Source organism: Talpa europaea (assembly GCF_964194135.1).
Source record: "Talpa europaea genome assembly, chromosome: 7".
Lineage (NCBI taxonomy): Eukaryota > Metazoa > Chordata > Mammalia > Eulipotyphla > Talpidae > Talpa > Talpa europaea.
In genome coordinates, this window is record NC_140074.1 from 8,722,942 (window position 1) to 8,742,750 (window position 19,809).

The 19,809-nt window shown below is 46.9% G+C and overlaps 1 protein-coding gene across 1 annotated transcript; it reads left to right on the top strand.

The window, feature by feature from the left end:
• Positions 1-5,141: 5,141 nt before the first annotated feature.
• On the top strand, positions 5,142-10,404 carry PDCL (phosducin like; the record flags this gene model as incomplete). Its single annotated transcript, XM_084238582.1, has 3 exons — positions 5,142-5,313; positions 7,637-7,818; positions 9,662-10,404. 3 exons carry the CDS (start codon positions 5,142-5,144, stop codon positions 10,211-10,213), a joined length of 906 nt encoding a protein of 301 aa, XP_084094708.1. The 3' UTR covers positions 10,214-10,404.
• Between the last annotated feature and the right edge of the window lie 9,405 nt (positions 10,405-19,809).

Below are 19,809 nucleotides of genomic sequence, written 5' to 3' on the forward strand. Positions count from 1 at the left end.
TATACATAATTTGTGTGGGTGTAATTTTTTTTTTGTTTCTGAAATGATTTTGAGCAAATAAATTGGTATGCTTTGTCTGCCTCTCAAGAAAGTGAATAAATGATAAGATCTAACTTAAAAATGGACAAATCTTTCAAAATACAGTTTACCAAAACAGAGACAAGATGAAAAGGGAAATGGTGTAACTCTTGTACTATCTATTGTCACATAACAAATAACCCCAAAAGTGGCTTGCCACAACATTTATTTCATGGTTTGTGTAAGTCAGGAGTCTGGAATCTGCTTCTGTCTCTCACGGGCTGCAGTCTGGGTGGTGGCTGCAGCATCTCACAGCTCATCTGGATGGGTATGCTTCCAAGGTCACTCTACTGACTGCTGGCAGGATTCTATTGCTCGCAAACCACTGGAAAGAGGGCCCAGATTTTTGTTGGCTAGAGGCTGCCCTCAGTTCCTTGCCACATGAACTTCTCTGCAGGGCAGCTCACAATCTATATGGTAATTTGATTCCTCCAAGCAGCAAGCAAGAAGTGGTTGAGACAGAGGTAGAGTAGGGAACACGGGGTGGGGTGGAGAGAGAGAAAGAAGTCACAATCCATTCCTTATAAGCAAGGCTCTAGTAGGTCCAGTCCAGAATCGGGGACTGTGTAGAGTTTCCAAAGGTCCCCGTCCCCTCATATTCATGCTCTTGTATAATTCCCTCCCCCTGAGTGTGGGCAGTACCTAGTGGCTTCTTTATCTTCAGGCATGAGAGATAAACCATATGGGAAGTTTTACATAAAGAATGGTTAACATCTAATAAATGAGTGACAGATGCAGGGACACTCCATATGGTGCTATATGACTTATTTGGGGAGAGCATGTAAGGAAGGACAAATGTGCAAAGGTGTCCCATTACCAGATGGGTTCAGACCTCATTGGAGATGGTGTAGTTCAGCTTACTGGGCCAAAGAGAGGTTTGCTGGCTTTGCCCAGGCTGGAACTGATTGCTGGCAAAGGAGAGTAACTCTTTGGGTCACAGATGAACTACACCAGAGCCCAGGGAGGGAATTGGCACCAGTGCAGACAGGAAGCATTTGGCTGCCAATGCAAGCGGGAGGCCTTCAGGGCACCGATTTCGGTAGAGAGGGCTACTGCAAAAATACTGCTAGGCCAAATCAGGGTTGGCAAGGACAGCAAGGGAGTACGTCTGCTCATCGCATGGCCTGAGAAGCGTGCCCTTGGATATCCTTCAAGCCATACACTGACCACAGCCCCTCCTGCAGTGGCCTCTAGTGCCCTCTACTGAGAATCTTTGTGCTCACTGCCAATGAGCGATGCTTCCAGGAATTCTGCCCATTGTTCCAAAGCACGAAGGGTGGGTGGACTGGGAACTGAGATGCAGTGAGTTGTTTATTGGCACAGAAGCTATTTTAGAAGCTGCCTAATGTAGCCCTACATCTATAATAAAGAAATGGAATAAATTATGAAAACTCTCACAAAGAAAACTGGAGGCCCAGATGGTTTCACAGGTGAATTTTATTAAAGAAGAAATAACACCAATTTTGCAGATACCCTTTCAGAAAACGGAGGAAGAAAGTCCCTGGTTAGTTCTATTAGATAAATATAACCCTGGTGCCAAAGTCTGACAATAACATTACAAAACACACACACACACACACACACACACACACGAGGAAATTATAGATAAATAGTCCTCATGAACATGGATGCAAAAATCCTCAAAATATTAGCAAATACATATATATATCTATAGATTTTATATATATGAAAAATCATGTCCTAATAGGATTTATCTCAGGAATGTAAGGCTGGTTTTTTTTTTTTTTTTTTTTTTTTTTAGATTTATTTATTTTTATTTATTTATTTATACAAGCACTGGGTACAGTCAGAAGCGCGGGAGGGTGAGAGAACTCACCAGAGCCAGAGCGGGGAGCAGAGCAGGCAGAAGGACCGAGGTACACTGCTGAGGGGAGCAGCGAGCGGCAGGAGAGGTCTGCGCACCATGCGGGACCCTGCTCTGGTGGCCAGGGAGCAGCCGGGGATCGAACCGGCGCTGCAGAGGCCGCGGGCAGCTTCGCAACCCAGAGCTCAACCGCTGAGCCACCGGGGAGGCCCGTAAGGCTGGTTTTTAACATTTGAAAATCAGTGTTGCATTGTTCAACCCATTATTAAGGGTTCTTAAGTTTGGGGGGAGTTTTTGACTCGATAGTCTGAACTGCTTTTCAGAAAAATAGGCACATACACAAATTTGCAGACAATTTCAAGTGGTGATAGGACCACATATTAACATAAAAAAAAAGATTTATGCATACAAGAACTGGGGTGTAAGCCAGAGGTGCAGGGGACGAGAGGATTCACCAGCGAGAGTGGGGAGCAGAACAATCAGATCCACTGAAATACACTGCTGAGGTAAGCAAGGATGAGGCAGGAAAGGTTTGCTGCACTACGTGGGCTGCCCCCTGGGCCGCCAGGGATGGAACTGGTGCTACAGTGGCTGGCGATGCTTGATGCTTGCTAGCCCTGTCTTTAACCTGGGTGCCACAGGGAAGGCCCCATATTAAGAACTTCTACCCCAAACTTAGAGCTATTTTAAACGGTGTATTGTTCTAGTATAGTTTGAGTGATTCAATTTACACAAAACTTTTTATGAGCTACTTATTTGTGATTGTGTCTTGAACACATCTCAATAAGGGCTCAGAACATACCATTTTAGGTTTAAAAAATGTTGCAAATAGAGTTCCTCTATATTCTTCACCCAGAATTCTCAAAGGTTAGCATCTTACATAAGCGTTGTACAATGATCAAAACTATTGAAACAACACGATCAACTAATATTAGGAGGAACTGAGATGCAGTGAGTTGTTTATTGGCACAGAAGCTATTTTAGAAGCTGCCTAATGTAGCCCTACATCTATAATAAAGAAATGGAATAAATTATGAAAACTTGGGTAGATTCTTGTCTGAATCTGTTTTCCTTTTAAATAGACTTGGTGTAATCAAGGGCCCGTAAAAAATACATGTGAATGGCTTGGCAAACTTCAAAGGTAAGTGAACAAAAGATTTTTATTGCTCACAGCTGGGCATACACCGTGTAGTTTTGAGTTCAAATAAAAGCCAAAACAAAGGAAGTAGCAGCGGATTGCTAGTGTCGAGGTGTTTTGTCCAAAGTGGGACCCGTAGCTCTCCCCGCCCGGCCGCCCGCTGGGGTCGGCTTCTGATTGGCTGGCGTGTGCCGGCGCTGACGCCAAGGGCCGCCTCATTGGTCCGCGCGGCCGGGACTCCAGCGGCTTTTCTCAGTGCTGGAAGCTCCGACCCCTTCTTCCCACCGCGGAGCGCGTCCTCCCCTCTGCAGGGCCCGGAGCCGCTGGCCCGACGGGCGCCGGACCGAGCTAGGCCGGGCAGCTGCACCGAGGTCAGCCGGGCGGACGCGGCGCGCGCGCAGTAGGGCGGGAGGTGTGAGGCCCTGGCGGCCGGCAGCCCGGCCTGTCCGCGCGCCCGACCCCGCGGCGTCCGCGCTTTTCTGGCTCCGCCCGCCCCGCGGCTCCCACCGGCCTCGGGTTCCGCCCGAGGTTCTCCTCGCCGAGTCCCCTGGGCCCGCCTCCTCCGCGAGCTCCCCGGCGGCCCCGCCCTTCCTTCCGGTCGGCGGCCGAGCCGCCTCCGCCGGCCCTGGGGACCCCGCCCTCCCTGGGCTCCCGCAACCCCCGCCACCGGGTCTCCGCGGGTTTTCCCCCCCAGGCTTCGCCCTAACTCCGCCCTCCAGCCAGGCCCCGCCCCCTCAGGAGCTCCCGCGGCCCCGCCCTCGCCGCGTCCTCCCTGGGGGCCTCGCCCTCGCGCCTCCCTCTCGGGCCCCGCCTCTGTCACGTGCTGCTCCGCCTTCGCGCCTACGGCTCCACCGCCTGCCAGCCTCGGCCCCGCCTACTTTTGGCCCCGCCCCTTGGACCCTGCCCGCCTCTGGCCACGCCCCATAGGACCCCGCCCTCCGCTGGCCCCGCCCCTCTGACCCTGCCCTCTACTGGTTTGCCCCTCCGACCCCGCCCTCCGCTGACCCCGCCCCCTCGGACCCCCGCCCCCCTTTGGCCACGCCCCTCGGACGCCGGCCACGCCCACCCACCCTGTCCTGGCTTCCTAGACCCTTCTCTGCCTCTTCAAGTTTGGTTATGTCCCACCCTCTATTCCCATCGTTTCCCAGCCACCGCCTCTAAACTGCATCTTTCTATGAACCCTGCCACCTTGAAACCCCTCTCCCCGTCTGATTGCCCCCATCTGGGTCCCCGAATTCTACCCATCCAGACTGTCGCTGTGGGCTTAGCAAATTGTGGAGAGGCTTTTATGCTGGGCATTGGGTGAGCTCTCTGCCCCGTGGGAGGATTATTTTGTCATGGAGTTTAATGGGCCTGGTTTTAAGTATTTAATGAAGAACGCTCAGGATTGAGATGCTTGGAGGAGGGAGTTTTCGCTTTCCCTGCTGGATCCGCCTGCCTACCTGGGAGAGGCCAAAGGAGTTTTCTCCCAAAATGTCCCTGGCTGCTTCTGGTATAGAAGCTTGACTTTAACCATTGTCTTTTAAATACCTGGGGATTAGCAAAATCTTGTCATGGGCTCTTCTACCCAAGTTGGTAGGGCTAGAGCCCACCCAGCCCAGAGTGTCCACTGGGAGGCTGAAGACAGGGATGGAGAAATGACTAGCTTTCACAGGGTGAGTGACTCAGCACTCTTGATGATGCTTTTTTGGAGTTTTTCTTGAAGATTCCTACACAACTTTCCAATTATCCGGTTGTCTTTAGGAAAACCTAAAAGTATGTGTAGATAAAACCTCCCACCAGCAAGTACAAGACTAACTCACACCTTTGTCTCTTGGAGTTAGGTCCCTGGTGTTTCACCCTCGCTCTCCCATTCACTGTAAAGTCTAGGAACATAACTTCCCGTGTGAGAGCCTCACTTGTACCTTCTGCAAAAAGGGTATGATAAACCTTGCCACGTAGGTCATGGTACAGATTTCTTGAGATCCTGCTTAAGAAGAAAATCACTTTTAGGGTCTTGGGAAGAGCAGGCCCTTAGTGCAAGTGAACCCATACTCTTCAGATTCATGTGTTTGGTTCACACCAGCAAAGAACGTGATATGTTGCCCTGTTCCAGGCACCATGACGACCTTGGATGATAAGTTGCTGGGGGAGAAGCTGCAGTACTATTACAGCAGCAGTGAGGATGAGGACAGCGACCCGGAGGACAAGGATGGAGACAGGGGTGCCCTGGCTGGCAGTTCAGTGCCTGCAGATGCTGAGTTGGCAGGCGAAGGCATCTCAGTTAACACAGGTACTGGCAAATCCTGGGTTCTGGGAAAAGATTTTAAAAATGTCCCTTTTGAGACAGTTAACAGTCTCCTCATCATGTCTCCTAATTCTAGGTCACTACCAGAGATAACCTAGTGTTGTCGTTTCTGTGAGTGTGCTTATAGCCATGCCCTGTGCCCTACAGCTATGTATGCACAGCAAGGGGGCTGTGAGCATGGATCTAGGTTTTAATCCAAATCCTCAAATGAATAGTTGTTTGATATCACACAAATCAGAGATATGCATATACTGGTAGTACAAAGTCCTACAGGGGGCATATTTACTCTTTCATACTGAAATTTTTTGAATTTCCATCCATCAGTTGAGGTGACAGTGTATAGCTTAACCATCTTCCCCGTACCCCTGCCCTCTGACTGCTTTTATCTTTGCCATCCTGGTGGATGCCATGTGGCAACTCATGGTTGTTCTGTTTTCTTTCTGTTTCTGTTCATTGTTAAAATTGAGTATTTGGTCTTTTGTCTCTTTAGGGAGTTACATATTAAGGAAATCAATCAATCTGTGGTATAGGTTGTGACTATATCTACCAGTTTGTTGTTTGTATTTTGACTTTGTGTTTTCCTGGCAGAAATTTTTATTTTTATGTACTTGAAAGCATTGTTTTATAGTGTCTTAGTTTTGTGTTTTTTTTTTTTTTTTTTTTTAAAGATTGATTTATTTATTTATACAAGCACTGGGTACAGTCAGAAGCGCGGGAGGGTGAGAGAATTCACCAGAGCCAGAGCGGGGAGCAGAGCAGGCAGAAGGACCGAAGTACACTGCTGAGGGGAGCAGCGGGCGGCAGGAGAGGTCTGCGCGCCATGTGGGACCCTCCTCCGGTGGCCGGGGAGCAGCCGGGGATCGAACCGGCGCTGCAGAGGCTGTGGGCAGCTTCGCAACCCAGCACTCAACCGCTGTACCACCGGGGTACAGTTTTGTTTTGTTTTTTACTTAAAAGTGTCTCTTCATTCCAGGGTTATAAAGAGACACGTGGCTTTATTTTTTTTTTAAGTATTTCTATGTTTTTTTTTTTAGACTTTTTTAATTCATCTGGAATTCACTTTGGTGCAATGTATGTGGTATGGCCCTGACTGATTTTTTTTCATATTGCTACCCAGTTGGGTCACAATCATTTATTCAATAAGTTATCTTTTCTCCATTGTTTTGAAATGTCAGTTTTATCATGTGTATTTGTGTATTTAGCTGTCCTTAGTCTTTAACATTAATTTGTCTTTGTGTTGTATCACACTCTTTTTAATTGTTTGTGTATTATAATATTAAGTATCCAGTAGGGCTGGTTCCCCTCAGCACCTTCCTGTGTCATTATTTTCCTTCCTTTTCCCCTCTTTTATTTTTCTAAAGCAAATTTAGAGGTGTGCACACATGTGTAATCACATATTTTCATCAGGACCACCTTAACTTTATAGATGAATTTAGGGGTAACAGCACATTCGGCTACTTTTTTGTTATAAAAATTCAGCTCATACAGAAGTAGAGGAAGAGCTGAGTCCCCTTCGAGCCGGTACTTAGAGACAACCACCGTAAAGAGTTTATATATCCTTCTAGCTTCTTTTTCTGTGAAAGTGCAAATGTACACATATGTGTAAATGTCCACAAATATTTATACACACATACAATGCTGTTCCTAACAATTGAGAATCATACAATATTATTCTACATTTTGCCTTTTTTTTTTTTTCATTTTCCTTTTTTTTTTAAAGATTTATTTAGTTATGCATTCAAGAACTGGGGTACAGGCCAGAGATGCGGGGGGTGAAAGGATTCACCAGAGACAGAGTGGGGAGCAGAATAGATGGATTGACTGAAATACACTGCTGAGGGGAGCAGCGGGCAAGGCAGGAGAGATCTGCTGCGCCATGTGGGTTTCTCCCTGGCCGGCCGGGGATCAAACTTGTGCTGCAGAGGCTGCGAACTGCTTCATAGTGCGGTGCTTAACCCCTTGTACCACCAGGGAGGCCCTCATTTTCCTTTTTTTAACCTAGTATACTTGAGCATCTTTTTTGGCTGGAAAGAGAGCTGCCTCATTCTTTGTAAGAGTTGCTTTATTTTCCTTTGCATAGATGAATCATAATTTATTTAATGTTGGGCCTTAGCTTGGCCTTTTGGTGATGGCAGGCCGTGCTATAGTGGACATCATGGTGCACGGACCCCACTGCCTTGTGTGAGTGCCTCTGTGCAGTCTGCTGGAGCAAGCTAGGACAGATGTGAACTTGCACCTACAGATGTGAACTGGTCCATAATTGCTTGCCTATTCTTCTTGGTCCCTTCCATGTGCACCCACAACTCAGGTCCAAAAGGTGTGATCAATGACTGGCGCCGCTTCAAGCAGCTAGAGACGGAGCAAAGGGAGGAGCAATGCCGGGAGATGGAACGGCTGATCAAGAAGCTGTCCATGACCTGCAGGTCCCACATGGACGAAGAGGAGGAGCAACAGAAACAGAAGGACCTCCAGGAGAAGATCAGTGGAAAGGTAGGAAGCGGTGCCGGTGTCTCTCAGCAGCTGTGCTGGCTGCTGAAGCTGGGGTTAGCAATTCAGGAGATGGAGGATGTTTGATTTGGTGGTGCAGTGCAGGGGACGTATGGGGTCACGTTGTCCCCCAGATGCGTCTGACTTTGAATCTCAGCTCTATGTCTAGTGACTGTGGGGCAGCTTTGTCATTGATTCAGTGAGGTCAGTAGCCATATCTCACAGGACCATGTGGGTAAGTGACCATCACAGGGCCTGGCTAGGTAAATGCAGTTTCCTGTCCTTTATGGGGGTCTTTCTTACCTAGGACCAGAAATAACCCTCTGAGGTTGGTAGTATTTCCCCATTTACAGATGATGAAATTGACGAGTAGAGGGAGAAGTAACCTTGCTCACGGTCCTGCACCTAGTAAGTTGTGACAGAAGCTGGGCTTCTAACCCACGCTGTCCTCCTCTTTCCAGGATGTGGCTCCAGTTCATCTGAAGCCTGTTCCTGAGAATCCATTCCGAGGAGGTAATCCAATAGCAAACGGATGCTCCACAAGATACTTGCAATTAGGTCCCTGACTCTCTCGTACCTGCCCAGTCTTAAAAGGACCTTCTGTTCCTCCCGTCCCCTCTGAGCGCAGATGAACATCTAGAAGGGCCAGAGATCCTGTGGCTGTGGCCCAGAGAACTGTTGGCTGGGAGCAGCAGTCAGGATCAGGAAACAGATGAGGATTAAGGGAAGAGTCATTTCAGGGCCTTGGACTCAAGCAAAGACCATAATTAGTCAAGAAGGAGCCACTCGGTTAGGCTGCGGTAGAGTGAAGAGTTGTGAGATGGGACGGAAACTGGAAATAATGAGTAAAGCAGGGAATCGAAATGGTGCTACTGTGGTGCAGGAACAGCATCTGTTCTGATCTGGCAGGGTCCCCAGCCTCCACCCTCTGACCTGCGCAAGATAAGGCAGAGCTGGGCTTGGGTACAGGCACAGGAAAGTCTTGCCACGCCAAGGAGAAGAAGGAAGATGGATTTGTCCCTTCAGCTGGCTGCTGGGCACTGTGCCCACCGCTCACTGCCATTTGCTTGTATTGAGCTGAGAGACGGAGCAACACAGCTCATGGCCACCAGGGGCAGTCTTGAGGTGGGATGGCCTGTCCTGCTGGGTTGTCAGAGTAGAACAGAACAGCACATTGACAGGAAGCCAGAAATAAGGGCGTGGCTGAGCAAAATCAGCACATTATGTACATCTCAGCAAAGACTGGAAACATGAGGCAATATGTATGATGTAATAGTGCTAAGTTGCAAAAGCATTTTATAGTTTAGTTGGTTCCCCACAAATGCTGTTACAAATGCAAAAATGACTTTAGCCTGTGATCGATAGTGAAAAGTTTCTCGAGAGTATGTGTGACTGAGTGTTTTAAGTGCGAGCTGGGGATTATGAATATAAAATTCCCTAATGTCCCATCGTCTTTTCTACAAAAGCAGAAGTGGATAAAATCAGGAGTCCTTTGTCAAGAGAGACAAAAAAAGAAAAATACTCAGGAGGTTTTGTTATCCCAGGCTGCCTGTTTGAATTAAGAGATGAAATGAAACCCACTGGGTTTTTTAAAATTAGTTTGAAACCTGGTCTTATTCTTGTTGCCTGTGTGACCTGGTGCAAATAATTTCACGCCTGGCAACCTCATTTACAAAATGGGACCACGATAGACCCTTTCCGGTGAGGCTGTCTTCAGAATTCCATGAGATCCAGGCACACAGAGCCCCAGGTCCAGCCTCATATAGCAGAAGCACAAGGTGCATGTGCACGTTAGTGTCAGGGTGTGGCTTGTGTTTCTCATGTTCATTCGCTCGTCCTCCTACAGATGACTCTGAAGGAGTTTGCCATGGTAAACGAGGACCAAGATGACGAAGCGTTTCTGCAGCAGTACCGGAAGCAGAGAATGGAGGAGATGCGGCAGCAGCTCCACAAGGGACCCCAATTCAAGCAGGTGTTTGAGATCCCTAGTGGAGAAGGGTTCTTAGACATGATTGACAAAGAACAGAAAAGCACCCTCATCATGGTCCATATCTACGAGGACAGCATTCCGGGGACTGAAGCCATGAACGGCTGCATGATCTGCCTTGCTGCCGAGTACCCAGCTGTCAAGTTCTGCCGGGTGAAGAGCTCGGTGATTGGGGCCAGCAGCCGGTTCACCAGGAACGCCCTGCCTGCCCTGCTCATCTACAAGGGGGGTGAATTGATTGGCAATTTTGTCCGGGTCACTGACCAACTGGGGGAAGATTTCTTTGCTGTGGACCTTGAAGCCTTCCTGCAGGAATTTGGATTGCTCCCTGAAAAGGAAGTCTTGGTGCTCACATCGGTGCGTAGCTCTGCCACCTGTCACAGCGAAGACAGCGACTTGGAAATAGATTGAGCCACGAGTCCACTAGCGTCGATTTCCCACTGTTGGGGCTGCAAGAAACATATCTGGGTGTTTTTTTTTTATTTTCTTTTGTTCTTTCCTGTGTCTTCTGGTGTTTCAGCTGTTTTTTGTAGTTCCTTTTCTTATGTGTAAAGTCAAGAAATTCTCAGATTAAATTAGAATGCTGAATCACCTTGTGGTTAGCAATAAAGTCACTTAAAATTGTATAAACAGGAAGCCAGGCTTTTGAACTATTTACTCAAGAGTCTCTGGTATGACATCTCTGTTATTGTTTCCAGTCAATATTTACATAGCATCCTAAAGACAGAGTCCTGCAAATTGTGCTCAGATGAGCTGGGAGGTCTCTGCCAGGTCTGGGAGTATGATTCTGTAACTTGTATGTTATTTGCAACGTAAATAGTACGTTTCCCTCATCAGATGATTGTAAATTATATTTACTGGTGATCAGACCCATACCCCGAGAAGAGAGTTCTTTCCCTGCTAGTGTCTCTTCTCCCTGGTCTTGCTTCAAGGTTGCTGATCTATGTGTTTGCCCCATCACAGGAGGCAGCCTCTGCTGGTGGAGTTGATGTCTGGCTCAAGGGTGACTAGATCTAGGATTAGGGGAAGGATGGGTGCCCGCTGCCTTCCTGATGCTGAACAACCAACTGGAGTTAAGAATTAGAACGGGGTGGCGCTGGGAAACCTTTTTAAAGGTGGATCTTTTAGTAAGATCCTCCCGCTTACCTCATTCTCTGTCTCTTATTTAGTAAGGTAATTCTGTTTCATGTTGCTTTTTTTAAAAAACTTTTTGCATTTTGGAAAAGTATTATTCAATAGGGGAAAATTGACCAAAATGCAGAAGCAAAAATAAGATTAGAATAATCTCTGATCCTATCCAGGGTAAAACACTCTTAATATTTTAGTACATTTCCTTCAAGGTGGTTTTCTTTGTCTACATAGACATTTTGTTTCTAACACAGCCTTGGGATCATTCTGGACATACTGTTTTATAGTATGGTCAGATATTATGTTAGACTTCAAGTTTTTAAATACTCTTCTACAACATGTTTTAAATGGCCGTCAATGTTCCATTGTATAGATATTCTGTCGTTTTCCTGGCAGTTGTCTCTTAAAAAGAAAAACAGCAAAGACTTTGTATTACAGGAGTAATAGATGTCCGGTGTAGAAAAATATAATAAAAACTGCTAAACCGAAGAGAGATTTTAAAAGCCCAATCCTCCACCAACCAAAATTTATCTCCGTTACCATTTTTACAGGTAGCTTTCTAAATTTTTTTTTTCTATGTATTTATAATAATGATGGTCATGGGAGGTTTCCCACTTGAAAAATAGATATTCCACAGTCAGGGAAAATGTAATCTGGAGTTAAAAATTAGCTTTAAAGTTCATAGTTTCACTTTTTCTGGCTGTTCAGAAATTGACTGTTGGAGGGTGTTAAAAATATCTGTGGTGGTTTTCCAGCAAATAGAGATATCGTGGTTTTTCTGATAAAAGAGCTTATTGTAGCAGAAAATTGTAAGAGGTAGAGACAACTGTTTTTACTGTTCGAGTTTATTTCTTTTCAGTCTCTTCAATATTTTTAATAACAATACGAACTTGTGAATTTAGTTCTGTATTCTGTTTTATTTAATATTACATCACAAATACCTTGACATGTTATAAAAATTCTAAATAAATAATTTTTAATGACTTCATAATATTCCATTGCTTGGCTATTCCATAATTTACTTAACTAGTCCCTTAATGTTGGATATTTCGATTCCCAGTTTTGGGGTTTTTTCCCCCAAAGTACTTCACATCTTTGTATCTGGGGCTATATTTTGAGTCATTCTTTTAGGATAGATTTCCAGAAGAGGAAGTGCAGGATGGCTGAACAGGAACATTTTGAGATAGTTTTTCCAGACTCTCTTCAGTTCTCATTGAAAATTAAAATGTATCATATGCTCACAGAATTTGGGCTTTCAAGAAAAGGAATTCCAGAACAGACACACAGTGATCAGGCACGGAGTGGGAGGTCCTAGAATGTCACCCTTCACTCATATGTAGTGCAGACAGCACCAGCTTGGCGGTCAGTCAGTCCCGGTTCCAGTCCTGTCAGACTCAGGCTGTGAAGCTGTTCCCCTGCCTTTGCAGTGGGAACAGCAAGCCCTGCGTTGAGGGTGGCTGTGTGACAGTGCTTCCAGCATGTGGGCCTGGGCGTGCAGCCTTAGCCTTGCTGGGAGCTTATTAGAAAGGCAGCCTCACAGGCCTCACCCACACCTACTGCATCCGAAACTCCGGGAGCGGCCCAGCATGCCTTTGCTGGTGTTCCGTGACCCATTCAAGTTTGGGGCCAATCTTTGGATTAAAGTGGGTGAGGGCATCTGTCCCAACCAGGACTCACTGCTGATAGACTCCTTTATTTGAGCAAGGGAGGAAGTTGAAAGAGGAAAGGTGAGTTCATGTCCTTTTCACTTTTTTTTTTTTTTTTAAGATTTATTTATTTATGCATACAAGAGCTGGGATACAGGCCAGAGATGCAGGGGGTGAGAGGATCCACCAGAGACAGAGTGGGGAACAGAACAGGCAGATTGAAATACACTGTTGAGGGGAGCAGTGGGTGAGTCAGGGGAGGTCTGCTGTGCCATGTGGGTAGCTCCTTGGCCGGGGATCGAACTCATGCTGCAGAGGCTGCAAATAACCTCATAGGTTGCGTCTTAACCCCTTGGGCCACCAGGGAGGCCTCCTCTTCACTTTTTTGTGATTCTCCCTTTCAGCTCTGGAATTGAGAGGAAAGAAACGAATATTTGCTATTACAATCTGTGGTAGTTTTCCAGGCTCCTCATTGACCTAGAATGAAAGTGGCCAACAGGCATGGACTGGTTTTCGCCCCGTGGAGGACATAACCTCTTCTCTTTGAAATAGGCTGAGGTAGACTGGCTTTGTGGGCAAGAGCTGAAACCCCTCCATGCTTCAGTGTCTTCATCTGTGAAGTGCGGAGGAGCAACATGACTTCATAATATTCCATCACACTGTGGAATAATATCCCATGAATGCTGCCAGCCTTCAAGTAAGTGCTGTCTGTCTCTCACCCCAGTGCTCACGACTGCCTGGCCTTGGGAGGAAGCCGTAAACATTTAATAAGGAACATACTGGTTCACAGAATGACACATCCTTCCCAGACAGGAAGTAGTGACCTTTCAAAGATGAAGACACAAATACTTAGCAGAGTGCAGTGTCTATTTCAAGCTGTACAGGGCCAGGTTTTGAAATCAAGTCTGTCTAGTTCCAAAATATTTATTTCTGTGATGTCAGGTTATTGATGGAGAAAGTAGAATGATCAAGTGACATTAAAACAGAAATAAGTTTCTTTTTTATTCACTTTCTGTTTAAAGATTTATTTTTTATCTTTTTTTAATTATCATTTTAATCCTTTTTTTAAAAGATTTATTTATTTATGCATACAAGAACCGGGGTACAGGCCAGAGGTGTGGCTGGTGAGAGGATTCACCAGAGACAGAGCGGGGAGCAGAACAGGACCGAAATACACCGCTGAGGGGAGCAGCGGGCGAGACAGGAGAGGTCTGCTGGGCCATGTGAGCTGCTCCCTGGCCGGCCAGGGTATCGAACTTGTGCTTCAGTGGCTGTGTTCCAACCCCTTGCGCCACCAGGGAGGCCCTTATTTTTTATTTACTTATGCATACAAGAACTGGGGTGTAGGCCAGAGGTGCAGGGGGTGAAAGGATTCACCAGAGTAGGGAGCAGAGTAGGTGGATTTACTGAAATACGCACTGCTGAGGGGAACAGGAGGCAAGACAGTCTGCTGTGCCATGTGGGTCTCATGCTGCAGAGACTGCGTGGAACTTTCCAGCATGGGACTGGGAATTAGTCATTGTCCAAGAAACTGTCTCCTTTTGTGGAGAATGGGTTTAGAATTAAAATCTGGATGCTTTGTGTGCCCATTGCTACTGAGTTATCTTTACTTCTAGGCCCTTATAGTGGACAGAGGAAGAAAACATATTTCTGAAAATGGCAAGTTCATAGTTACATTTCCAATGGCAATATAATCCCTACATCCATATGTTTACTAATTTTTATTACTGTCTAATACACACATGGTAGTTTCATCATAATTTCTATGCCACTAAAAATAGAAACTTCAAGAAAAATTTCAAGATTTCTTTGCCATTGTGGTTTTTTTTTTTTTTGTCCTTAGAGTTTCTCCAGCTGAGGATGTGCAGAGTATTGAGTTAAACATGATTTGAGTTATTTTCTTCTGTGTCATTATGTTGTCAACTTGATAGAGAAGTGCATTCATTGGTTTCTGAAGGAATCAATTTGAGGGCTTGCTTTTGTTCACTCTTCTTGATTTGACTTTTTTGAATTTGTAAAGCATTTGCCTAGTTTGAAAGCCAACATTAAATGTATACTCGTTTGAAAGCCAACATTAAATGTATACTCGTTTACAAAGGTATTCTCAGTGGCCTCCCTGGTGGCCTAGGGGTTAAGTCTCAGCATTGTCAACACAATGGCTTGAGTTCTATCCCTCCCAGGGAGCCTTGAGCCAAGGAGCTAATCCTGGGGCAGCAGACCTCCCCTGTCTCCCCTGCTTCTCCCCTCAGCAGTATATTTCAGCAAATCCACCTGCTCTGCTCCCCAATCTGTCTCTGGTCAATCCTCTTGCACCTCTGGCCTACATCCTAGCTCTTTCTATACAAAAATAAATAAAATCTTTAAAAAAAAAGGTATGTTCAGAGAGAGAGCTCACCGCTGCTTTTATTCCCTCCACCCCAGGAATTTATTTCTGATTGTATGAATGGCCCTTGGTAAGGTTCTTAGTCCCGCTATACTTTGCTCTCCCAAGTGAGGATAATCAGAGTAATAATTAAGCAAGGATTATGTCAGCGAGCGAGATTTCATCCAATGAGCTAAAGTTCTTAGCATGATGTCACACATAGTAAATATTCCATAAATGTCATCTGTTTCTTTACTATCCTCTCTCTACAAAGCCTTGCTTCCACTTACCATCCTGGGAAAAGCCCTATTTATCCTTCGAAACTCAGTTCAAAACTCACATTTCTGCACGCTTAGATGCAGTCTCCCCTGCCTCTGTAGAGAGTCACAGTCATACCACTGTGTGTGCGCCTCCAGACAGTGGCGACGTTGGTTGAGAAAAGTCTGGAGGGCTTAGCGTGTGGGTCCAGTGAGCACTGGCAGTACCTTTTTTTCCCCAGATGTGCCAGGGGGATAGTAGCAATTTGGATGAGAGGCCCACGAGTCAACGCTGATAAAGCATATAGCCCATTGCTTAGCAACTAGAAACAGCTCAACAAGTCATCTACTGTTGTCAGAAGGCTCTCATTTGGTATCTTGTTTAATTTAATGAAAAATTTAATATATTAATAAGTATAGGATGTGAAATTTCTGGTGACTTTGGTGAATTTGTCTTCCTTTCCCATCTGCTGACTCCAACTTCAGCAGAGGTGGTTGCCAAAAGGTGAATTGTAAGTATTTGTTTACATGTCAAACTATGAAGTCCTTGGGGACAGGGACCATGTCCTGTCATTTCTGGAATGTGATCCCACTTGACGTAATGGAATGTTTGCTGCTTAAGTGGGGGGATGTCCCCAAAGTCGGAGTAAATGGGAATTTTCCACGTTGGGTTGTCGGTTTCCTGTTATATTGCTTTTCCAGGAACGTTCCCTATGTGTAATCAGAGGTGCCCTACCTATGCCGACAGAGAACCAGATAACAAGTTCAATTCCCAGCCCTGCCAGAGGAACGGCTGTAACCCGACATGACCACACGGTGGTGGCAGAGGACAGGGAACGAAATGTTTCAACATTTTTTTTTTTTTTTTTTTTTTTTTTTAAGTAAAAGCCAGAAACTTGGGCTTTGGGGTCTGGGGGTGATGCCTGATGCCATTAAGAGTCATTTTAGAGAGTTAGTTTTGGGCCTCCCCGGTGGCGCAGCGGTTGAGCGCTGGGTTGCGAAACTGCGCGCGGCCTCTGCGGCGCCGGTTCGATCCCCGGCTGCTCCCCGGCCACCAGAGGAGGGTCCCACATGGCGTGCAGACCTCTCCTGCCGCCCGCTGCTCCCCTCAGCAGTGTACTTCGGTCCTTCTGCCTGCTCTGCTCCCCGCTCTGGCTCTGGTGAATTCTCTCACCCTCCCGCACTTCTGACTGTACCCAGTGCATGTATAAACAAAAACAAACAAACAAACCAGCAAACAAATAAATAAAGCATGCCCCTATTAAAAAAAAAAATCGTTTTATGAGAGTTAGTTTTTAGGAAAGAGAACCAGAAAGTATAATATTCACACACCTTATTAATCAATAACAAAGAAAAGAAATACTATTTGATGAACGCAACATACATACGCTTAAAGTCCACGTGATGGTCAGTTAAGGGTGAGCGATGAGCCGACCCTGGAAGAGAGGAGGAGGCAGTGGACACTCACCAGCCCCAGGGCCTCAGGTAAAAGCACAGCCCTTGTGTTCAAAGCCCAGTCCTGTCATTGGTCCCTGGAGCCTCCTGGTCTCAGTAGCGCCTGTCTGCAGGGAGTAGCACATGTATTGAGACTCACCAAGGGCAGGTCCTTGTTTTAAGCCCTTTCTACACCTTTTCTAGCTCATTCTCCCAACAACCCCAGAGTGATATTATCCTCACTCTATAGATAAGCATGTGCCCAAGGTCAACCAGTGAACAGTCAAAGCAGGACGTAGACCCAGGAACTCAGAGCTCAGAACTCAGCATCTTTTTCCCCCTCCTTAAATGTTATTGATTTGCCAGTTGCTTCCATAGCTGTATAATTTGGGGCATACAACCTCACCCCTCCATGGGTGCATATGCTTCCCTCACTCTCCCCCTGAGCTCCAGTGCCAGTGCCCTCTCGCCCTCCCTTCCCTATCAGCTCTGAACTCAGGATCTTAGTGCCACTTGGCAGCCTCACCTAGGGACAAGCTATAGGAATGTTCTCTCAAATAGGTTGCTGGAAAGAGGTGGGGGTGCCTGCCCAGGGTCGTCGTTAGGCACTGAATTGTGTCCACCCTATAGTCATGTGTTGAAGCCCCAGCACCCAATGTGGCTGGAGAAAGGCCACTATGCAGGTAATTAAGGTGAAATGAGGCCATAGTACTGGTTTCTTATTTTCCCCTCTTTTTAATAATTTTTTTTTCTTATATTGTTACAGTCCCCATAGTTGTCCCACATTACCTGTGAACCATCACGATATTCTCTTGTGTTCTTCCCGCCCCTGTTTCGACTCCCCTCCCTCCTCTCCCTTTGCCCTAAGCCTCAGATTTATGGTCAGCTTGCTAGTTTTAACTTTTTCTTGACCTTCTGTTTGGTTTCTCTATATTGCTCATATAAATGAGACTGTAACAGGGAGGTCCCCAGGAAAGGGGGATGTTCCAGGTTTCCTGCCCCACCCAAAAAGGAGGGTGGAGCTGAGCAGGGAGAGAAGCTGCTGCAGAGGAGACTGAGGAAGGAAGCAGGATGGAGCCAGGAGGAGACCTGGAGGAGGCACATGGAGCCTAGAGACACGTGAAGAAACTGCGCTTGCCTTTTGGTCTTGGACGGGGTGACACAGATGTGGGTGAGACTTGGGGCAAGGTGACAATGGCGGTTTTGGTCTTGATTTTGATTTTGCTCTTTTCCTCCCAGACTCGGACCCCTTTCTGTAGGTCCCCACTGGAAGGTGCTTTAGACTTGTGGCAGGCTTTGGGGCCTTGCTCTGGGCCAATCCTGCTTGGGTGGACTTTTACCCACGAGGGGACGGGTAACTTTGGGTAGTTGATTTAGAAACTATATTCTTTGCCTTTCCTGGATTGTTTCCTAATTGTATTAAAGTTCCTTCCCATTAAAGTCCCATATGTTTTGTGTTGATGCGGCAGATGGCAGAACCCATTGAGAACAGGCAGGTTTGCGGGTGTGGGATGCCTCTCCCTGCCCTGTAACAAGACCATCTAATATTTTTCTTTTTCCTTCTGACTGTTTCAGCTTGCATAATCCCTTCCTGCTCCATCCATGTTGCAGCAAATGGCATGAGTTTCTTTTTTTTTTTGATCACTAGTAATATTCCATTGTGTAACTATACCACATCTTTTTTGATCCACTTGTCTATTTTGGGGCATTTGGGTTGTTTCCATATCTTGGCTATTATATATTTTTTTATTTTAAAGATTTATTTATTCATGCATACAAGAACTGGGGTACAGGCCAGAGGTGCAGGAGGGTGAGAGGATTCACCAGAGACAGAGCAGGGAACAGAACAGGCAGACTGACCGAAATACACTGCTGAGGGGAGCAGCGGGCTAGACAGGAGAGGTCTGTCGTGCCATGTGGGATTCTCGCAGGCCGGGGCCGGTCAGGATCGAACCGGTGCTGCAGAGACTGGGGACAGCTTCACAGCGCTGCGCTCAACCGCCTGCAGCCACCAGGGGAGGCCCTAGGCTATTATAGATAGTGCTGCAATTGGCAGAGGAGTGCAGGTTTCCTTTTGAACTAGTGATTTTATTAGGACTGGTGTCCTTTTAAGAAGACCAAACCAGCCTTTGGCACATCCTCATTATAGTTTCAAAGCAGAAAAACAAATCCTGTTTAAATAAAAAAAAAAGCAACAACAACATTCTCTGCTTCTCCCAACCGCTCCGCTCCACCCTTCCTTAGGGTGGGGCAGGGAACCTGGGCCTCCCCTCCCCCTCCCAGGATAAGGGTGTTACACAGTGAGAAGAAGCTACTTCCACAAACCACCCCTGCCGGCACCACCACCTGGGCGTCCAGGCTCCAGAACTGTGAGCACCTTTGTTTCTGTTGTGTGAGGCCCTCACGCTGGGGGACCCCGTCACTGCAGCCTGAGGCCACTGGTACAGTGCGATTGACTGGTGACTGGGAAGTTACAGGTGTGGGTTGGTGGCCTTGTTTTCCATGAAATGCTCCCTCTCCCCGACAGGCTGCGCAGGACTCCCTCACCATCTCCTCTCTATGTCTGGAAGCTTTGCCACCCACCCACACAGCTGTTACTCCTTTAATTTGTGTCAGCGCCCATTTTCCCTGCGCGTTCTCTGGGCCTTGACCTGTGCTTGGTGTTTGGAGGCAGGAGAGTCACGCTGGGCCATTAGAGTGTCGGGGTGGATTTGGGGATCACAGAGGAAAGGGAGAGAGAGTAAAGCCAGTATTTCTGAGAGTGTGGGCCTGACAGGAGCTATCAGGAGAGGCCTCAGAGAAGGGGCTCAAACGGTTCTTTCCCTTGGCTGCTGTGGCCTCCTGAGTATTCTGGGCCGTGGAGGTGATGTCACTTGGAGAGGTGCTGGGTTCAGAGAGTGGGGTCCTGGGTTACCTCTGAGAGAGGTTCATCAGAGCTCCCCTTTCAGCGGCACGTGGCGAGTTTCCCAGGAGGCGGACACTGGTAGTTATACCCACAGGGGCAGGTTTATTATAAAAGGAAAGGGAAGAAAATGAGTCTTGCACAAATACAAGTGGGCGGAAAAGAGCTGCCCCGGAAGAAACAGGTTTGCTATGAGAGGCCTGCATCGTCCCAGGCGGGCAGAAATGCTGCCTCTTGCCAGGTAGAAATTGCACTCATGGGCCCTCCTGGTGGCACAG